We start from the raw sequence: 16,091 nt of genomic DNA on the forward strand, positions 1-16,091 counted from the left end.
TTCCCTTCCTCTCCTTGTCCCTCTATGCATCTCACCGTCGCTGCACATCCTCATATCCCCGTGTCTCCCCCATGTCTCATCTCCGATCCGATAAGCACGGTTGGATACGTACGTTACAAAAGAAGTTATACAAACACGTGTCCCACCGTGTTTCCGTGGCTTCTCCGCCTGTGTTTCTTTATCCGGCACCGTGTAATTTTAACCCTCCCTGCCACTGCCCGACTATCGCTGGGGGTCACGCTGACCAACCCTGCACCAACACACAACAACAAAAAAACCCCGTGCAGATTTTCCCCGCACGACCACTTTTGAACGAAAACAATAAATCGCTGACTTCTCAAAGATCCTCGTGTTTTGGCCACAGCCGCACGGAGGCGAGTCTCCTGGCTCTAGTCCAGCTCTAAGTTTAACTGAAATGTCCTGACGCGGGGAAATACGAGAGAGCCACCCGGGGCTCGGCCCGCACAAGTCCGGCCACCACCACCACCGCCGCCGCCGCCGCCTTCTCCCTGCGCACGAATTGGGCCACCGGACCGTTCATGGCCACGGTCGGGGCCATGGGGAGGCCTCACGAACGGGACCGCAGAGGGCCTCCGCAGCTTCTTTTGGCGGATGAGGGGTGGAGGATAAGGAGGGAGGATGAGTAGACGCTGGTGGACTCCCCGCGTCTCCACGCCACCAGCTTTGAGCTTGATTTTAAAAAATGGCCGCTGTCTCCTCGCCCACGAACTCAAACTCACCTGCAGCAGCAACCCTCACGCTCATCCCACAGAACGACATCAGCAGCTGTTCCCTCACCTCGCCCGCTTCCTCACCTCCTCTCTGATCTCACTCTCTCCCTGAGCTCACATCGACCCTGACCTTACTTCCTCCCTGACCTCACCTTCTCCGTGACCTATCCTCCTTTGTGACCTCACCTCCCTCTATTGCTTGATCTCACCTCCTCGCTGACCTCACCTCATTGACCTTACCCTCTCACCTCTACCCTGACGTCACCTCCTCATTGACCCACCTCCTCGCTGACCTCACCTCCTCGCTGACCTTACCTGAACTCACCAGCACATTGACCTTACGTCCTTCCTAACCTCTTCCCTCGACCACACCGCCTACACAATCTCCCCTCTTGAACAACAACAGCAACAACAACATCATCATCGTCGCTCATTCTCTTATCACCTTTACCCTGACCAGACGTAACCTCGTCGCCGCGACCAAGCCCACACGTACCGCATGCGATACTCGAGTGAGGGAGGAGGTGACCATGATGATGATGATGAGCCCGTGTTATTTCACGTTATGGGGGGGGGGGGTCGTGTTTGGGGGTGTGTGGGACTTGGGGGTGTGTGGGGTTATTTTTATCTCGGGGGGGGGGGGGGGGGGCTGGGGTTCGTGGATACCCGAGACGACCCCGCAGAGTCGCTATAAGAGGCAGCTTTGTGCGGGGCAGCCCCAGCTCCAGCCTCAGCTTCAGCTCCAACCACAGCTTCTCACTCCACAAAGGTGAGACACCTGTGCACAACAACCAAAGGTGAGACACCTGCACGCAACAATCAAAGGTGGGCAGGTGTGCACTAGGTGAGCACGTGTGTCTATGATGCTGTGCACAATGACGATTTAACGCCTAAACGTACACTCTTCTCCACGCGATATAGTCCAGAGGTTAGCTCACGCAGTTTAGTCCGCATGAATCCCACACAATTGAACCCACACAGTGGCCACGAAAATTGCCGTGATACGTTGATACTGCGATATATCGTACATCGAGAACACGATAATCGTATCGTCCGTTTTGCAATACATCGTTTGTTTTATCTTAGATGTAAAACACTCATGTGCCGTGTGCTGGACTTCTTTTGCACCCTACGTAGCCGACCGTAGCAATCGGAGGGGCCCGTATGTGTGCTGTGAAAATCGCGTATGAATTAACAGAAGCAGCGATGATTACAGTCATCAGTAGACAGCTCAATGACCCATACGTTGATACTGGCTAAAAGGTCCAATTGTGTCGCTGCTCACCCCGAGCTATAAATGCTCTGATAGTGGCATTGTCTTGGTACTGCTCGCCTTTTGGCGTTCTCTGGACTGACACTGGTGGTGAGACTAGGCACTAAAGAAGGCTGTCTGATGTAGGCCAATCAGTTTCAAAGACAATGCGGAAATTATTATCAGAGCATGTTGGTTTTCATGTTCACCACAAGTATGTGTGGTTAATGCAGACTTGATTCCTTGCAAAAGGTTTCTGTTTGGTGTTTGAACATCTGAACATTTCCTGTTTTAGTGGCAGAAAGGGTAAAACCTATTCTTGTTTTTCCATACGTCGTTACGTATAGACCCAAAGCAATACATACATATACATAGACTCACAGTATTACATCGAGACTCATAGAGATATATAGAGACCCGTAGATAAACATTAGAAATAAGCCAGAGTAGTAGTAGTATTAGTAGTGGGATTGTAGCCATGAAACCCGCTGGACCACACAGGAAACCGCTGTGGTCTGAGCTCCTTTAACGGAGGAGGATGAGGAACAGCAAAACGACACGAACTCTCTCTCTGCTGAAGCCCTCCCATCGTGGCCAGCAGCAGCAGCAGCAGAGACCTCGACATTGGCATCGGGCTCCTGAACCGCATCGCTGCTGCCACACGCAAGAAGAGAACACAACTCAGTACTCTTAGTTTTTTTCGGTAAAGTCACGTAGGTAAAAATGTAAAATTAATTTTTATTTTTTAAAATAAATTTTTATTTAATTTATAAAAAAATTAATTTACATTTTTTATTAAAATTTTTAATAATTTTAAAATTTTACATACGTGACTTTACCGAAAAAAACATAAGAATATGAATCATTGCAGTCACGAAAGCTTCAAATCTAGAAACAACTCAGTACATCCGTCACGAGTAACACCGTGCAGTGTGTGTATGTTGAACTTCGCACTGCACGTAGCCAACCGTGTTCATCGGAGGTGCGGGGGAAGGACAGCTAAAACGAGACACAGAAACACACTGAGAAAGAAACGAGTTCTCAATCTGGATGATGATGATTTAAAAGTGCGCAGCTGCAGCGCCTTGATAATATCGGTAAGGAAAGAGGCGTTCCAGTCGGCCGCAGGAGCGCGTCTGGATGCGGTGACCGCTAAAATCCGCTGTTGCTGCTGCTGCTCCGAGGATGACCGTCGGAGTTCGCGTGATGGTTCATGCCCCTTGACGAGAGCAGTGACGCATTGATGTCCACTTGTGTGAAAGTGTGAGTGGACTTCGGATAAAATATATAAAATGCGACGTTTCATGCGACGGCCCTTCGTCGTAGCACTTAGTGGTAGATGATATGTTTTGCGTAAATCACGGCATGCTCGTATGTGCTGCACAGTTTGCGCTGCAGAAAAGACGTCGGGCGGTGTAGGGTCATGTTGCGTAAAACTGCAGTTGAAAAACTTTGCGTTAATCTTTGGTCGTAAATGTAAGTTTCGTGTAGCAAAGCACTACACTATAATACAAATTTTAAACACAACTACAGTATAAAAGTATGGGAAATCGATATCGCGATTATTGACATATCTTGAACATTTATATCGTACGATATCGTACTGTTGATAATAATATCGCATTGTAAGAAACTATATCTCATCGTAAAAAATTTTATCGGCGTGTCGTCGACATCGACATCGTATCGTTCAAAATGGAAATGGCATCGTGAGAAACGCCGTCACCGCGACCTTGGGAGCCACTCCGGGACTTTTGGGGGTCATTGGGCGGGTTACTCACCCGTTCCTGTTGCGGCAGGCAGACCACGGGGTGATTGCATTCAGGTTACAGATGGCCGCAGTGTTGTCACGAGGAACCGAATATTTAATTATTGCAAGCGGGGCTCGCGTAACACCCGGCCAGGAGGCTCAGCAGCAGAGCGAGAGAGACCCTCCGTCTCAAGGCGAAAGTTGCGAGTTCAAATCCCAGTTGGGTAGGGGAGCGGAGTTGGGAGTTTAATCAGCCCATCATTCATTCCTTCTTGCGGCGGTCGGAAAAATAGGTACCGCTTTGTGGGGAAGTCAACAGAGGCTGTCCTATGAATAGACTCACGCCCATCATAGGAATGTGGAATTTCCACCACTTGCTCAGCAGGGCTGTAAAAGGAACGGCACCATTGCCTCAATGCCCATTTGGGAAATACATCATCCGGGCTTAATTCAATTGCAAGTAATCCAAATAAAAATTAACTGACAACTCTTAGGTGTGTGATTTAGCGATCAACTCCAGATTACAAATGTAATGAGATTGCACGTATACATTTTAAAATATATAAGTTAACGTACAGTCTCTTCATATTTGTCGCTCCACCTCAACAATTTAAACATTCCTCGTTTCAAGAACCATTGCTTTATTGTAACAAAAGACAAAGATCCCCACGTATAACCCGTAACAGACTGTTGGGGCAAGTGCTGTTAGCGAGCATCGATGAAAGCCGGCACGACACCTTTTTCTCCCCAGTGGCGAAGTTTATACACCGCACTAGGTACTCAAGTGAGGCTGAGTCGACCTAGGGGAGGCCCAGGACCGGTTCAAATAATCGTCACTGGTGTTGGCCGTGAGCAGGAATCCGGGTCGCCAGGTTCATAGCGCAGCACGCTAACCACTACACTACCGCTCCCCACACGCACACACACCAACACACACACACCAACACACACACACCAACACACACACACCAACACACACACACCAACACACACACAAACACACACGCACACCAACACACACACGCACACTGTGAGCCGGTTTCGGCATGCCGGGTCTCATCGGCACCGATTCCAGGCTCCCTTGCAGCGAACGCTTCTTGAAACCGCCAAATAATTTCCGATTCCCAATGATGATATTTTATTTGCGTGTCGAGACGAGGTGTCCAATTAACCCCCTGAACTTCTCGCCAGAAAGGACCCCTTCCATCAGCAGCCATGCCGTTCGGAAACACCCACAACACCTTGAAGATGAAGTTCTCGGTGGAGGACGAATACCCCGACCTGTCGGCCCACAACAACCACATGGCCAAGGTTCTCACCAAGGAGATCTACGGCAAGCTTCGCGAGAGGCAGACCCCCAGCGGGTTCACCCTGGACGATGTCATCCAGACCGGGGTGGACAATCCCGGTACGTAGAGGTCACCCATCAAGGGGTAATAGGGAGGAAGGGAGCGGGTGGTGTATGGATTTCTGTTGTATGTTACGTGGGTTTTCTATAATCAATCTACAGAATCCGAATTTGTCAGGGAACACGTGGGTCCTTGTCGATACTAAACCATAAAACTATAAACTATTCTGATTTTACCAGGTAAGGCTCACTGAGCTCTCCGGCTCTTTTTCAGGAGCATGTGGTGGCTCAACGAAGCGGCTTATCGTGTGTACATTTATGGCAGCCGAATATGCTGATCTTAAATGTGGAGGGGAAAACCCGGGGGACCCAGAAAAAAATCCACATGACAACGGGGAGAGACCACGCAAACTCGCAAACTCGCAACTATACAAATGTCAAGGTCGCGATTGAACCCACGACCTCCTGTATACCAGGCGAGGGAGTTAACATCTCGCCACCGCGGCGCCTGGCATCCCAGGATCGTTGATTCCAGCAAGCGTGGGACACTGCTGTGTATTACATGGGGGGTTCCATCAAGCTACAGGACCCGTATCTAACAGGGAGGTGGGTCCTTGACGATAAACTTCTGGCTGACCAGGGCAGGCAGCGTTGATTCAAGCAAGCCTGAGACATTGGGTGGTCCCGAGTTTTGCTTCACTCAAAGTGCGTGACATAGTTTACAAAACGATCACACGCAATGGCATTATGTGATTGAAGGGGGGCGTACTACAAGGATTGAGAAGTGAGTGACAGCGATAGAGGGGGGTGACTTGGGGATCACGAAAGGGTAGGGGAGGGACGGGAAGGAGTCGAGGGACGAGGCGAGGCAAGAGGAGAGATTGGGCGATGGAGAAAAGGTGAAAGGGAAGGAGGGTATTAATTCCAGATTTGAAGCTTTCGTGACTGCAAGGATCCATATTCTTAGTTTTTTCGGCAAAGTCACGTAGGTAAAAAATGAAATAAAAATTAATACAAATACAGCAAATCTGGATGTGACGGTCCCACCTGATGACGGAGACTTGTGTTGCCTCCGAAACGTCGTGATTTATTATTATTTTATTTTTATTAACTTAAATTTCATTCTATGGGGACCTCATTTGCCAGTAAAAATATGATAATTGGTTCTTTACCCTTCTATCTGGCAACAAAACTGACACCTTTTTGCAAGGAGTCATGTTTGCATAGACCGCAATACCTGCAGTCATAATACAAACAAAAGAACATAACTCTGATAATGTGCACTGTCCTTGAAGTTGATTGGTCCACACCCGAGACAGCTTTTCTTCGAGTCTAGTCTCATATGGGTTGGACCAGATGACGCCAAAAGGCGCACAACTCAAGGACAATGCACCATCAGAGTATGAGAGCTCGGGGCAAGCATCTACACTATGGGGACCTCATTTGCCAGTAAAAATATGATAATTGGTTCTTTACCCTTCTATCTGGCAACAAAACTGACACCTTTTTGCAAGGAGTCATGTTTGCATAGACCGCAATACCTGCAGCCATAATACAAACAAAAGAACATAACTCTGATAATGTGCACTGTCCTTGAAGTTGATTGGTCCACACCCGAGACAGCTTTTCTTCGAGTCTAGTCTCATATGGGTTGGACCAGATGACGCCAAAAGGCGCACAACTCAAGGACAATGCACCATCAGAGTATGAGAGCTCGGGGCAAGCATCTACACTATGGGGACCTCATTTGCCAGTAAAAATATGATAATTGGTTCTTTACCCTTCTATCTGGCAACAAAACTGACACCTTTTTGCAAGGAGTCATGTTTGCATAGACCGCAATACCTGCAGCCATAATACAAACAAAAGAACATAACTCTGATAATGTGCACTGTCCTTGAAGTTGATTGGTCCACACCCGAGACAGCTTTTCTTCGAGTCTAGTCTCATATGGGTTGGACCAGATGACGCCAAAAGGCGCACAACTCAAGGACAATGCACCATCAGAGTATGAGAGCTCGGGGCAAGCATCTACACTATGGGGACCTCATTTGCCAGTAAAAATATGATAATTGGTTATTTACCCTTCTATCTGGCAACAAAACTGACACCTTTTTGCAAGGAGTCATGTTTGCATAGACCGCAATACCTGCAGCCATAATACAAACAAAAGAACATAACTCTGATAATGTGCACTGTCCTTGAAGTTGATTGGTCCACACCCGAGACAGCTTTTCTTCGAGTCTAGTCTCATATGGGTTGGACCAGATGACGCCAAAAGGCGCACAACTCAAGGACAATGCACCATCAGAGTATGAGAGCTCGGGGCAAGCATCTACACTATGGGGACCTCATTTGCCAGTAAAAATATGATAATTGGTTCTTTACCCTTGTATCTGGCAACAAAACTGACACCTTTTTGCAAGGAGTCATGTTTGCATAGACCACAATACCTGCAGTCATAATACAAACAAAAGAACATAACTCTGATAATGTGCACTGTCCTTGAAGTTGATTGGTCCACACCCGAGACAGCTTTTCTTCGAGTCTAGTCTCATATGGGTTGGACCAGATGACGCCAAAAGGCGCACAACTCAAGGACAATGCACCATCAGAGTATGAGAGCTCGGGGCAAGCATCTACACTATGGGGACCTCATTTGCCAGTAAAAATATGATAATTGGTTATTTACCCTTCTATCTGGCAACAAAACTGACACCTTTTTGCAAGGAGTCATGTTTGCATAGACCGCAATACCTGCAGTCATAATACAAACAAAAGAACATAACTCTGATAATGTGCACTGTCCTTGAAGTTGATTGGTCCACACCCGAGACAGCTTTTCTTCGAGTCTAGTCTCATATGGGTTGGACCAGATGACGCCAAAAGGCGCACAACTCAAGGACAATGCACCATTAAGGACAGTGCACATTATCAGAGTTATGTTCTTTTGTTTGTATTATGACTGCAGGTATTGCGGTCTATGCAAACATGACTCCTTGCAAAAAGGTGTCAGTTTTGTTGCCAGATAGAAGGGTAAAGAACCAATTATCATATTTTTACTGGCAAATGAGGTCCCCATAGTGTAGATGCTTGCCCCGAGCTCTCATACTCTGATGGTGCATTGTCCTTGAGTTGTGCGCCTTTTGGCGTCATCTGGTCCAACCCATATGAGACTAGACTCGAAGAAAAGCTGTCTCGGGTGTGGACCAATCAACTTCAAGGACAGTGCACATTATCAGAGTTATGTTCTTTTGTTTGTATTATGACTGCAGGTATTGCGGTCTATGCAAACATGACTCCTTGCAAAAAGGTGTCAGTTTTGTTGCCAGATAGAAGGGTAAAGAACCAATTATCATATTTTTACTGGCAAATGAGGTCCCCATAGTGTAGATGCTTGCCCCGAGCTCTCATACTCTGATGGTGCATTGTCCTTGAGTTGTGCGCCTTTTGGCGTCATCTGGTCCAACCCATATGAGACTAGACTCGAAGAAAAGCTGTCTCGGGTGTGGACCAATCAACTTCAAGGACAGTGCACATTATCAGAGTTATGTTCTTTTGTTTGTATTATGACTGCAGGTATTGCGGTCTATGCAAACATGACTCCTTGCAAAAAGGTGTCAGTTTTGTTGCCAGATAGAAGGGTAAAGAACCAATTATCATATTTTTACTGGCAAATGAGGTCCCCATAGTGTAGATGCTTGCCCCGAGCTCTCATACTCTGATGGTGCATTGTCCTTGAGTTGTGCGCCTTTTGGCGTCATCTGGTCCAACCCATATGAGACTAGACTCGAAGAAAAGCTGTCTCGGGTGTGGACCAATCAACTTCAAGGACAGTGCACATTATCAGAGTTATGTTCTTTTGTTTGTATTATGACTGCAGGTATTGCGGTCTATGCAAACATGACTCCTTGCAAAAAGGTGTCAGTTTTGTTGCCAGATAGAAGGGTAAAGAACCAATTATTAAATTTCATTTTTTACATACGTGACTTTGCCGAAAAAACTAAGAGTATGAAAGGGAAGGAGGTTAAGGAGAGGGACTGATTAATGCCCCACTCGCATCTGCTGTTCCATCCCATCGACCGCGGTGTCTCTGCCCTGCCTGCTTGCCCTCAGGCCACCCGTTTATCATGACCGTGGGGTGCGTGGCTGGAGACGAGGAGTGCTACGAAGTCTTCAAGGAGCTGCTGGACCCCGTGATCCGTGACCGTCACTCGGGCTACAAGCCCACGGACATGCACAAGACCGACCTGAACCCCGCCAACCTGAAGGCACGCGCCGCCGAGCTTGCCAAGTAGTCGTGATGGATGGATGGTGGTGATGATGATGTTGTTGGTGATGGTTGGATGGTGGTGATGGTGGTGATGATGGTGGTGATGATGATGTCGGTGGTGATGGTGTTGGTGATGGTGGTGATGATGATGTTGGTGGCGGTGGTGGTTGGATGGTGGTGATGATGATGTTGGTGGTGATGGTGGTGGTTGGATGGTGGTGATAATGATGGAGCTGAGAGTGTGAGGATGATGATGATGATGGAGGAGCCAGGAGTGTGAGGATGATGATGGTGGAGCTAGCGAGGTGTGTGATGATAACGGAGCTGGCAATATGAGGATGACGATGATAGTGGTGGTGGAGCGGTCCGTGAGGATGCTGCGTCCGTGTGTGCTCCAGGGAGGTGATGACCTGGATCCCAACTACGTGCTCAGCTCCAGGGTGCGCACGGGCCGCAGCATCAAGGGCTACACGCTGCCCCCGCACTGCAGCCGCGGGGAGCGTCGCGCGGTGGAGAGGCTCTCCATTGAGGGTGCGCATCACCCCCCCCCCGCCATCAACAGGGAATTCACTCACCCCACGGGGCTCCACCACCCCCCACTAACGGGGTAACGGGGGATCTTCTCCACCCTATCATCTAAAGGGGCTCCACCCCCCCTCATAGGGGCTTCACCCCCCCCCCCCCGGCGGGGATTCCATAACCTCCCCTCCCATGCGGGACCTCCACCATCCTCCCCTCCTAACGGGGGCTCTGTACACCCCCCTTAACGGGGGATCCTCTCCACCCTACCATCTAAAGGGACTCCACCCCCCCCCCCCCCACCCCACGGGGGTTTTATACCCCCCACCCCAATATAGGGATCACCCCCTCCCACCCCCACCCCCCCTCACAAGGAATTCACCTCATTAGGAGCTTCATCCTCTCACAGAGGTGATCTCCACAGGGGCTCCATCCCCGGCAATGCCGTAGGTGATGAGGATACCTCTCGAGTCCCCATTCGTCCCTGTGGGCCCCCCACGTGTCGGGCTACGCGCTAATGACACCACGTGTCATCCCGTGAGTCCCCACGTCTGCCTCCTGCAAGTCCCCTGACGCTGCCCCCCCCTCTGCCCCCCCCCCCCCGCAGCCCTGAGCAAGTTGGACGGAGACCTCAAGGGGACGTACTACGACCTGAAGACCATGTCGGATAAGGACCAGCAGCAGCTCATTGACGACCACTTCCTCTTCGACAAGCCCGTGTCCCCGCTCCTGCTGTGTGCCGGCATGGGCCGCGACTGGCCAGACGCGCGAGGCATCTGGTGAGCCAAGTTCCTCCTCAAACTCAGGAGATACAATACGGGACCATTTTGTTGTTGTTGTTGCCAGTATCAAAGTATGAACAAGAAATAAGAATGGGGTTTACCCTTTCTGGCAATAAGGGGCCATCCATTTAGTACGTACGCATGGATGGGGGAGGGGGGTTAACCCAAATGTGTACGCTTGCGTATGGGGGGTCTACTGACAATGTACCCATAGAAAACGGGGGGGGGGGGGGGTGGTGAAGCCTCGATAATAAGTTGTCTACATTGGCCTTCGAATGAGTCAGATAGTCCGGCGGTGGACTATCTGTTTTCTTAAACAAGTTCATATTATTAATCATTGATCGATTCTGCGTGAATTAAATATCGGCCGTTCTATAGGATCCCGGGGGGGATGTAAAAAGTCCGCGTGTATACAGGGGGGGGGGGGGGGGGTAAAATTTTGACATAATTTTGCGTACCTACTAAATGGATGGCCACACTAAAGGCACCTAAACCCTTTAGACGGCTGCGGCGTCAGCACCGCCCCAACAAATATTTGAGCCGCCACCGAAGATCGAGTTCTGCTCCCACGTCGGTCGCTGTGGGTATTGAAGGGCCTCTCCCGAGAGCCTGTGTGGTGGAGTCTTGAGGCTCGTGTGTGCATGATGGTCGCGAACTTTGAGGTGTTCCCGGCGCGTTGGGGAGGTAGGGGGGTTTCGACCAACTCTAAACTAAACTTATTCTTAGCGTGCTGTGACGGTTCCACCTGAAGACGGAAGCTTGTGTTGCCTCCGAAACGTCGTGATTTTTATTATTTTATTTTAATTTTATTTTACTTTTATTAATTTTAAATTTTACCTACGTGACTTTACCGAAAAAACCTAAGAATATGAATCCTTGCAGTCACGAAAGCTTCAAATCTAGAATCTAAACTAAACTATATGTTTTTGTTATTAAACTAAACAATTTTTTTACGAGATAAGGCCCACTGAGCTGTGTAGCTCTCTTTCAGAAGCGACCTGGCCACAAATGATAGCTCAACGAAGTGGCTTATCACGTGGACATTGATAGCAGCCAAATGCTCTAGACGCACGCTGATTCTAATTGTGTAGAGAAAACTGAAGAACCCGGAAAACATTTTCACGCGACCACAGGGAGAGAGACACGCAAACTCCAAATACACAGCAGGCGTCAGGGTCGTTATTGAACCCACGACCTCCTGCATACGAGGCGAGGTAGTTCACATCTCCTAGCCACCGTTGTCCCATCCTTCCCCGACCTCCCGTCGCCACGGTCACCGTCTCGTGTGTCCCCCTCCGCCCCGGCTCGCAGGCACAACAACAACAAAACCTTCCTGGTGTGGGTGAACGAGGAGGACCATTTGCGCGTCATCTCCATGCAGAAGGGCGGCAACATGAAGGAAGTGTTCAACCGCTTCTGCACGGGCCTGCAGAAGGTGATTTCCCCCCACCCAGACCCGTGGCTACGGGGCCTCGAGGTCACGGCGGACCAGAGGCCCGAGGAACGGACGGCCCATAGGCGTCTTTAGAAATGTCGTGAGCCCCAATTAATTAGGGGCAATTGGGCGTTCAAAAAATGAGTGGTTTCCAGGCGACACGTAGAAACCAAATACAGTCTCCAACTAGCATCGTCGCCATCTCTGTGGCCGCTCTCGGTACGTGTCATGATAAAGGGGACATTTTCCCAAAACGTCGCCTGCTACGTCTCTTTCCCTTCCACAGCGATTGACGAATGCGTCGAGTTTGTTGTTGTTGTTGTTAATTGTGCCCGTGCACCATTGCCAACGCAGCAGCATCGCCAACACAATTCGTTTAAACGTCGAGGGGAGATCGCCTTAGGGGTCGACCGTCAAAGTCAAGAAGAGTCGTTGAATGTAAAGAGCTAATTAAGAAAAGAAAAACATCGGCGTGGAAGTTAAATTATGGAGAAGTATCGTTTGCATTGGTTTCATTGGAGGTGTGCCAGAGTTTTCCGATCGGGCGTGACACGCGATTATAATAATAATGATGAACATCGCCAATGACAACGATATATAATCAACACTTCACAGTGAATGCAATCTGCGTGCACGACGAAACCGTAATTCATTCAGCCGCAGAGCTGCCAAAGTGATGCGCAGTGGCTATAGAATTCGGGCCACGTTGCGTGGCTTTATGGGTCGGGTTAAACCAACTCTGCTCGAGCTGTGAGAGCCACAGACACGCGACTTGGGACGTACAATCGGCACATTGCCACCAGGGGGCAGGCTGACTCGAGAGGGCCGAGAGGCGAGTGTGGCACCACTGGTCCCCAGCGTGGCTTTCAGCCCCGAGTGGTCTAACCGGGTGCTCCGGCACAAGCACTTAGTAGGTTGCCGTCAGCACAGTCGCCAATGGCGATAAGGCAATTTGTTGGGGCTGTCATTTGTGGCCAGGTCGCTGCTGAAAAATACTTTATTATCTCAGTGGGCTTTATATGGTAAGATAAAAAAACACAATCATTTTGTTGGTATATATATATTTAAAGCGATTTGTTTATCTTTCCTATACGTTGCACTGATAGCGTGTTTATCTATTGTACGTTGTTGTGGCGTTGACCCACCCCTTACTGGACATGTGTAAATAGAGCTTTATAGCTCATCGGATTCCTCCGGTATAAATAAATATTCTGATTCAACAACACGGGCACCCGAATACGTTTGGATCGGCTGCCACGTTTCAACCGATCGGTCGCTACGTTGCAGCGCCCCGAGTGTGAATAGGAGCCAACTGTAGAGACCTCAGCTGGTTACTTGTAGTCCGCTCTTCAACTCCGGCAAATCTCAGTCTCGGCAATTTTCTTCAGGAGGGTCCTGCCAGGTCTTCACGACAGTGGTGTCGATGTTTCTTTGTGTGCGCGATCCCGAACGAGTGACGTGAAGCGTACATTTTCAGCATTAGAATGTCTGGCCAACACCAGCTACATTGTGCGTGTTTTTTGTTTAGCTACTCTCAACACGTGGGACATATTTCCCAATTTAATGCGAGTTCCGATTTAAAATAAATCGACGGTCAACTTCTTGACTATTTCAACTGTGCGTGTGAAGGCAAAGGACGCACAGCGCACACAACACATACACACAGCACACACAGAGAGCCTGTCGTGATGTGCGCGTGTGGATGTGCCGGGCAGATCGAGGGGATCTTCAAGGAGAAGGGCCACCCCTTCTCGTGGAGCGAGCACCTGGGCTACATCCTCACCTGCCCCTCCAACCTGGGCACAGGTCTGCGCGGCGGCGTCCACTGCAAGCTCCCGCACATGGCCAAGCACCCCAAGTTCGAGGACATCCTCCACCGCCTGCGTCTGCAGAAGCGCGGCACTGGTATGGGGGTGGGGGGGGCGACGCGCCATCACCTATCGGTAGAACCGAGCGGCAGTGGACAGCGGTAGAGCCGAGCGGTGTAACCAAGTGGTAAAATCGAGCGATAGAGCTTGAGTGGTATATCCGAGCGGAAGAGTTCAGTGTCCATTCTGGACCGCGTTCGCAGTCACCGATTGGCTCCCTCGGCCACGAACACGGCGTCTCAGCTCAATCTTGGGAGGCGCTCGACTGATTTCAAAGATGCCTCGACAAGTGAGCGGCTTGTGGAAATCCCGAGCACGGTTGGGGCCGTGCTGAGATGACACGAAGCAGTCACGATCCCTGAGGGGTTTGATCTTCCACGAGGCGCATGGTCCACCCTAAACCGCATCCACTGTACAGACCATGGGCAGTAGATGCGGATACTTTGATGCACAAATGGAATATTGAAAACTCTCCAGAAGTGTTGCGACTGTGGTCATCCAGATCAGAGGCCGTACAAACGTATAACGATGCAATGCCCCGATTAACAAACATGAAGGCGACATCGCAGGGATACACTCCACTCTGCTGTTCCTGATGCAGTTATCTGGGCTTGACCACCTTGAATGTGAAATTGTGGTTTTGCTCTGCATCGACATCACGAGCCGTACGACCGCAGAGCCACCATGCGGTCAGGGCAAAGCAGCAGGAAGCAAGTTTAAGCGGGAGAGCGACGTGCGACCCGGCATTGCACAGTGCCCCGAGGGCACCAAGTGGCAGTGTACACACTGTGCTCTCCGTGCGTCAAAGACCCGGCCACGATGATGACCACATTTTGGCACGGATCCCAGGGCACGGGTGGCCAGAACCTACGCTCACACGCCTTCCCCACACCCCTCGGTAGCTCAGGTCCGCACACCGCGCCAGGTACTCGTCTAAGGCTGGCGATGGGCCTCACCTGTCGACTCAGCCATCAATGAGTGCCGAGTGCTGTGGTATTAAAGCGTCACCACCTGGGGGGGGGGGGGGAGATAACAATGGCTGTCCGTGGTGCTGGCTACAACCACGCTCTTCCACGTGTGGCCACGCGAGCCTCAATGAGTCCTCGCTACAGTACCAACGACGTGGTGCAACAAGGCCACGTTGGGAAATGCGTTTGTCTGTGCGTGCGCAGGCGGCGTGGACACGGCGGCTGTGGGTGGCGTGTACGACATCTCCAACGCCGACCGTCTGGGATCGTCCGAGGTGCATCAGGTGCAGCTGGTGGTGGACGGCGTGAAGCTCCTCATCGAGATGGAGAAGAAGCTCGAGAAGGGGAAGACCATCGATGACCTCATCCCCGCACAGAAGTAAACCCCCCCCGAGCGGGTCCCCCTGCTACACCCCCCAACGCCCCCAACCCCTACTTGCCCACAGGTCAACTTCCTCCCGTCAGTCAATCGCAGGCGCAGGCTGGGCGCTCACGCAGCTTCATCTGATATTCCAAAACGCACGCAGCGGTCGTGGTTGATACGGGGTGACCGAGGGAGGGAGCGAGTCGACTTGAGGAATTTTGGAAAAGGTTGAATACTTGCACCGGATTCGCCTGCAACACCACCACCCCCCCCTCCGCCCCAACTACATCTCGTCAATCGAGCTGCTGCGCAGCAAACATCGCTGCACGTGTGCGGCGCGCGTTTCCCGCGTGTCGTGCGCGAGGTGCTATGGGGGGGCGGGGGGAGAAGACGGCCCTTCTCGTTGGGTTCACCGACGGGCCAGCGCCAGGGGGCCCTCGTCGTCGGTGCGCGCACGCTCCATCGCTCGTGCCGGTGTTCTCTCCCGTCGCGGCACACACATACACGCTGCAGCCGCGAGTGATAAATTACACACCGCGTCAACAACAACAACTGCCCCCCCCCCCCCCTCGCTGTCTGCAAGAAGGAAACATTGGATGGAATAAAGCATTAAGGCAGCAGTGGCCACTCCGCCGTGGGTCTCGTGTGTGTGCTTTGAGCGCGTGTCGTTATCCCTTCTGCCTTCCTGGATGTCAACATCCCCCCCCCAACCCCCAACTGTTCTCAATGCTGGAGATTTCGCCAACAGGATAGTGAGGAGAATTATAGAAACGACCGATAAAACTGACACCGCATACGCGT

General features: G+C 50.7%; 1 protein-coding gene across 2 annotated transcripts; it reads left to right on the forward strand.

The window, feature by feature from the left end:
• Nucleotides 1–1,385: 1,385 nt before the first annotated feature.
• On the forward strand, nucleotides 1,386–15,920 carry LOC133342337 (creatine kinase M-type-like). 2 transcript variants are annotated; one of them, XM_061551436.1, is made up of 8 exons: nucleotides 1,386–1,500; nucleotides 4,925–5,141; nucleotides 9,198–9,352; nucleotides 9,753–9,885; nucleotides 10,481–10,652; nucleotides 11,967–12,090; nucleotides 13,806–13,995; nucleotides 15,131–15,920. In XM_061551436.1, exons 2-8 carry the CDS (start codon nucleotides 4,949–4,951, stop codon nucleotides 15,307–15,309), a joined length of 1,146 nt encoding a protein of 381 aa, XP_061407420.1. In that variant the 5' UTR covers nucleotides 1,386–1,500; nucleotides 4,925–4,948; the 3' UTR covers nucleotides 15,310–15,920. The 2 variants fall into 2 exon arrangements, with proteins under 2 accessions (XP_061407420.1, XP_061407421.1); XM_061551437.1 differs by having other exon boundaries at nucleotides 1,407–1,500; nucleotides 4,929–5,141.
• The last annotated feature ends 171 nt before the right edge of the window (nucleotides 15,921–16,091 follow it).

Source organism: Lethenteron reissneri, chromosome 14, assembly GCF_015708825.2.
Source record: "Lethenteron reissneri isolate LAM-NWPU_2019-01 chromosome 14, ASM1570882v1, whole genome shotgun sequence".
NCBI lineage: Eukaryota > Metazoa > Chordata > Hyperoartia > Petromyzontiformes > Petromyzontidae > Lethenteron > Lethenteron reissneri.